Source organism: Morone saxatilis, unplaced genomic scaffold (assembly GCF_004916995.1).
Source record: "Morone saxatilis isolate NCDOM2014 unplaced genomic scaffold, NCSU_SB_2.0 Contig0, whole genome shotgun sequence".
Taxonomy (NCBI): Eukaryota; Metazoa; Chordata; class Actinopteri; family Moronidae; genus Morone; species Morone saxatilis.
The window spans coordinates 3,546,347-3,551,797 of record NW_023339650.1 but is presented as its reverse complement, the minus strand read 5'-3'; the positions used below and the strand labels follow the sequence as shown (position 1 = coordinate 3,551,797).

The 5,451-nt window shown below is 37.4% G+C and overlaps 1 protein-coding gene across 1 annotated transcript in view; it reads left to right on the top strand.

The window, feature by feature from the left end:
* The window catches only part of rsu1 (Ras suppressor protein 1), a 30,600-nt gene that overhangs the window by 6,140 nt on the left and 19,009 nt on the right, over nucleotides 1-5,451 (top strand). Inside the window, exon 4 of the mRNA XM_035674252.1 lies at nucleotides 662-782. Within this exon, the coding sequence (XP_035530145.1) occupies nucleotides 662-782 (121 nt within the window). The remainder of the gene's footprint in view (nucleotides 1-661; nucleotides 783-5,451) is intronic.

Sequence of the window (5,451 nt, the reverse complement as noted above, 5' to 3'; positions counted from 1 at the left end):
TGCCCCCAGATCAGAGGCAAATCATTGCCTGCTCCCGTGAGGACGATCACTATGCGTAAAGTGTTGTGTAATGTGAACAGTTCAGTGATGTAATGACTTTGAAAGTCATGTAATGTGACCAAAGATGAAGTCATCTGTGACTTGTTTTGCCATCTTTGTCTTCCTGGAAAGAGAGAAGAGAAGCTAATATAGTATCAGTATGCGCAGACCTCACATGTCCAACTGTCATTCTCCTGGCAGCATTCAGGTCAGGGCCTGGTTGGTTTAGTTCTCCTTCCACTGCTTCCATCTCTCTTTTTCCATTGATCACCCTGATAATCCGATAAACTTCCTGCTCTTTGTTATCAGCCCATTGATCTGTGTACCTCTGTGGTTGTTGACCATGGTGGAATAAAACTGTAAAGGGGAGGGAACATAGAAACTGCAATATGTGTGTTGTTTAAATGTCAACATGTAGAGTTATGGCCAACACAACAGATAATAGAGTTATTAAGTACAAGAGGTTTGTCAGGGCAGCTAATGATGATGAGGTGTCAGGAATTGGGGCTGCTGATGAGTGCTAACCACACTCTGTCACTGTGTAATGTATTAGTTGGAATGTATCAACATCTATGTGTGTTTGACATGCTTGTCATTTCTCTCCTCTATGTGTGTTTTCCAGCGGTGCCTGCTAACATCTCTGAGCTGAAGAACGTGGAGGTCCTTAACATGTTCAACAACCAGATTGAAGAGCTGCCGACTCAAATTAGCAGTCTTCAGAAGCTGAAACACCTAAACCTTGGGTATGTTCTACTCTTAATTACACACACACACACACACACACACACACCACTCTCCCTTTCTTATTTTCAGTAGATCTGTGTTGGAGCAGTACAGTAGATAGTTAGGTTGCCTCCTGTTTATTTATTGTTTCCCCTAGGCTAGGCTGTCTACACTTCATGTTCTACCTAGGTCACTAGATTCCCTTCTCCATCTCTGCAGTCTCTTTCCACAGTCAAATCCAAATCTCCCCTTTAGGCTGTTCCAGCTCAGATTTGGGTTCAACAATTATTTTGAACCTTAGAGCCTTTCTGCTCGATTTGGTTTGTAAGGCTGTATGACAAAACAAAAACCAAATCAATGGGTCAGCGATTTAAATGGGGCATGTTTATTTAGATAAAAGGTTCCATATGTAAGATTCTGAAGCATTTTACAGGCTATTTTTATGTATGAATAACTTTTTATTGCTAATGAGTGAACAGGTTGTAATGTAACTTTAAAAAATGAGACCTTCTCTGTTGCTTTTGGATTTATTTATATGTGTTTTGATGTAGGAGAGCAGGTTGGATTCTCTGCTAAAATGTGATGTGTGATAGGATGTGATTTTTACGTGTGCTCCTGAGTGCCTTCTCTTTCCACTCTCCTACAGTGTCAACAGTGTGCAACACTAGGTAACGTTAGCTTATAAATGGAGTCCGCTAATCTCTATAAACGACACCCACCACAACACACAAGTCCAAAATCAAAGCTAACATTACTGCAAAGCTTGTGGAATATATTGTCTTATTGTGCTTTTAACTGGCTAATGTTAGTTTGCTTTTGCTAACACAGACAAACTGCTGGCTAGTTAAACAAACTTGACTGGACTCGACTTGGACATATTAATTGTTACAACTGAAAACAGGAGCTGTGCTCCAGAAAAATGAGAGAAATAAAGAGAGTTGCTGCTTTGGAAACAATGCAACGTCTTGTGTAGTTACAGTGGTGTAAAATGGCAGGTTTCAGTGTTGTAGACTACATTATTTTGCAAGTAGTTGAAAGTTTCAACTCGTATTGTGAATGAAATCGCCCTCAATGCCTACCTTTCCTAAATATTGCTTCCAGCACTCCTCTACAATATGTTCTTTTCGTTATAGGTGTGGTGTGGCCCATCCACTTGAGTTAAAACAATTTAATAAACAATTATATATATTTATAGTTTAACTTTTAATTTTAATTTATCATAGTATTTTTTTAAGACTATAATTTTCTTATATAGCATTTAAAGAACAGCATTGGCCGCAAACAGTGAAGAGAAATAGGAAATAGAAAAGAAACAGGACAAAAAACAAAAATCCCAAAATATGAAAGCAACAAAGATAAGAAAAAAAACAATTGTAAAAGCATAGGTCCTTATAACATTGATGGCTGCTTGTAGCAGTATATTGTTCCTGGATATGTGAATATATGATACTGGGGGACATTAACCACAACAAATACAGAAAAAGCAGCTGGTACTGTACAAAGGTTACATGTAGGTTATTCACACAAAGAAAAAAAAATGTAAAGGGTGAGCAGATCAAGGATATGGGTGAGACTGGTAAGCTTTAATGTAATTCCATAGTAGACCAGACAGGGCTTTCACCTGTCCGTAATGTGGAAAGCCAGATTGACAATTTACTGATGTTTGCTGCCCAGTAGTATAAACAATTGGATGGTGATAAACCACTGGATGTTCCAGATAAAAGTTGAAATCATCTATTTTGGTAAAAAATAAATTGGAATCATTTGAAAAAAATACAAAAATCTAGGCAGTAATGCCATTTTAACATAGTTTATATGGCCTGCAAGAGAAATGGGTAGAGTTGACCAAAGTGTCCTGTTTAGTTCGATCCATTAAGGGGCTAAAATCATATTTAAACAGTGCTTTGAAAGAACGTAATTTGAACTCCAAGATAAATAAAAATACATTGATTCAACCTGAAATAGTAAGTCGGTGTAGTTAATTGCTAATTGGTTAACAGGAAAAGTTTAGTTTATAGCCCGAACAGCTGCCAAATTTTTGGAAAAGTTGTAAAGGTTTAGAGATGGACTCGTCCGGCTCTGGAATATACAAGAGTAGCTCGTCTGCATATAATGACAATTTATGGTATCTTATCTAGTAATTCTTTTAATTTCCATGTTTAATCTCAAGGCAATGGCGAGGGGTTTGATAGCTAGATTGAACAGCAATGGGCTGAGAGTGCACCCCTGTCTAGTTCCTCTATAAAGTGGGAAATATTCAAATATGGTATTGTTAGTGCGGGCCGACGTCAAAGGTGATAAGTAATAGATCTTAATCCAAGTAGTAAAGAGTGGACCAAAGCCAAACTTCTGTAGAACAGAGAATAAGTATCTCCATTCAAAGCGATCAAAAGCCCTTTCAGCATCCAGGGATATAATGACCTCTGGTATAGTAGAGGCAGAGGAACTGTCAGAGTGCATTACATTAAAAAACAATTGCTTATTTGAGATAAAGTCTGTGTGGTCTGGATGTATAATGACAGGGATAATCTTCTTGAGCCGGAGTGCGAGGGCCTTAGTAAGGATTTTATAGTCCACATTTAGAAGGTTAATTGGCAGGTATGATTTGCATTTTCGAGGCTCTTTATTTGTCTTTAAGGTTACTGAGATTGTAGCCTGAGTTAGAGTTTGCGGCAATGCTCCTTTTGTATGTATTTCGCAAAATACTTTACATAACAGAGGGGACAGTTTAGATGATAAAGCTTAATAAAATTCACAAGTAAACCCATCGGTTTTACGTCTGAGTTTTCCCACTCTGTAAGTAACTAATTACCTGTTGAACATCACATTCTGACAAGGGACTTTCCAAAGTTGCGCGTTGATCTTGATTAATATAACCTAATTGATGCAAAAGAAGTTTACCAGCCCACCATAGTATTTTTAACGTAAGTAATACTCAAACATATAGAACAATCAATGTACATATATTGATTGTTAGAGTTTTTATTTATGTTTTCTGTGTGACAGAAAATATTTAACTAATCTAATTTGATTTGGAAGTGTGTCTGTGTTGTGCATGTGTGTAACAAATTGGCGAAGGAGTTTCAGTTCCTTACCTGTTGGCTGGAAGTGATTGTTGTGTATGCTTAACATGAGTGCAGACTCACACAGGAGGGTGTCAGTGACAGGAGGATTAGGAGGGGAGCCTTGGTGTGTATTGATCCACAGACAAACATCATCTGGATAGTGTAAGCCTCATACTGCTATTCAGGCTGTGCATTCACTTTTCATCGTCTGTTTATTTTTCTGTCAGCTCTGTGTGGGTGTCTGTGTATTTGTCAGTGGACATGCATCTGCGTGTTTGAACTTTGTAAGTGCTTAATTTCATTTGTCAAACACACATAATAGAATTGAAATAGAATAGTCGTCCCTATGACCTGTCAGTTGCTTGCACACACAAACACACAGGAATAAAAAAGAAAAAAATATCATCCTACATCATCAATTCATTCCTGCCTGTCCAGACCTTTGAGCTGCTTCCTATTCATTTGGTCACTGATGTGGGTGATGATGAGTTTAAAAGGACAAGCGGCAAATAAACCTGAAAACCTTAATCCACACTTCAAGAATAGGTTTTCACACAAATTCACAAAAAAAAAATAAAGTGTGTTTTAATCTAATCAATATTTAAAATAATTATCATGGGTCAGAGAATTTAACATTCTTCTGTCTCTGACCGTCATGTGTTATATAGTAGATGTAGACTTGGGTCAGGACCTAAACGGTGGCTTAAAGGTCCAGTGTTTAACATTTAAGAGGATGGGATCTATGAACAGAAATTAAATATTCTCTACATAACCAGGTTTTCATTAGTGTTTTTTTTGCCACCTTTTTTTATCTCTATACGCCGCAGGTCGACTTCTATGGAGGCCGCCATGTTTGGACAGTAGCCCAGAACGGACAAATTAGACACTGGCTATAGATAGGGGCAACATCACTAGATGCCACTATATCCGGCACACTGGATCTTTAAAATAGTGGTTGTTAATTTGGGGTAACCGTGAGGTCCTTGATGGGATTCCATGGGATCTCCAGAAAAATGGGTAATATTCACAATTATTCTATAATTTGACTGTTATTTTATTGGCTAAAAGTTGGCCTGGTGACAGAATGTATAAGATTGACCAAGAATTCTGTTCATAGTCTTCACTCTTCACTGTTAATCGGCCCTGATCTTCAGTATAGGCTACAGAATGGAATGGAATAACTGAATATTATCAGACAGGGATCCCTGAGGCTACATCTTATCAAATATGGGTTCCTGGGCTTATGTGTATCAATCTGGGGGTCCTTGACAGCCTAAAGGTTGAGAACTACTGGTTTAAAGGGTAAAGCTGGTGCAATTCTGTATTTTTCTTTTTATCAACAAATCCACTGAACACTAAAGGCAATAATGTGTTAACGACTGGACATGCTTGAAACAAACTAGGTGATGTGTTGTTTGACCAGGTCAAAAGGCAAATGTTATATTAGTTATAAATGTTCACACTGAAACACAAAGTGAAAAGCTGGTCATAGTCATAGTCATATTATGTTTTGTGTAGATTTAAATAAAGTATATGACCTTGTTTACCATATCAATATATATTCAGATATATTTTGTTATATATAAATGACACTCTAATGAAAACATACCTATGAATAACATAT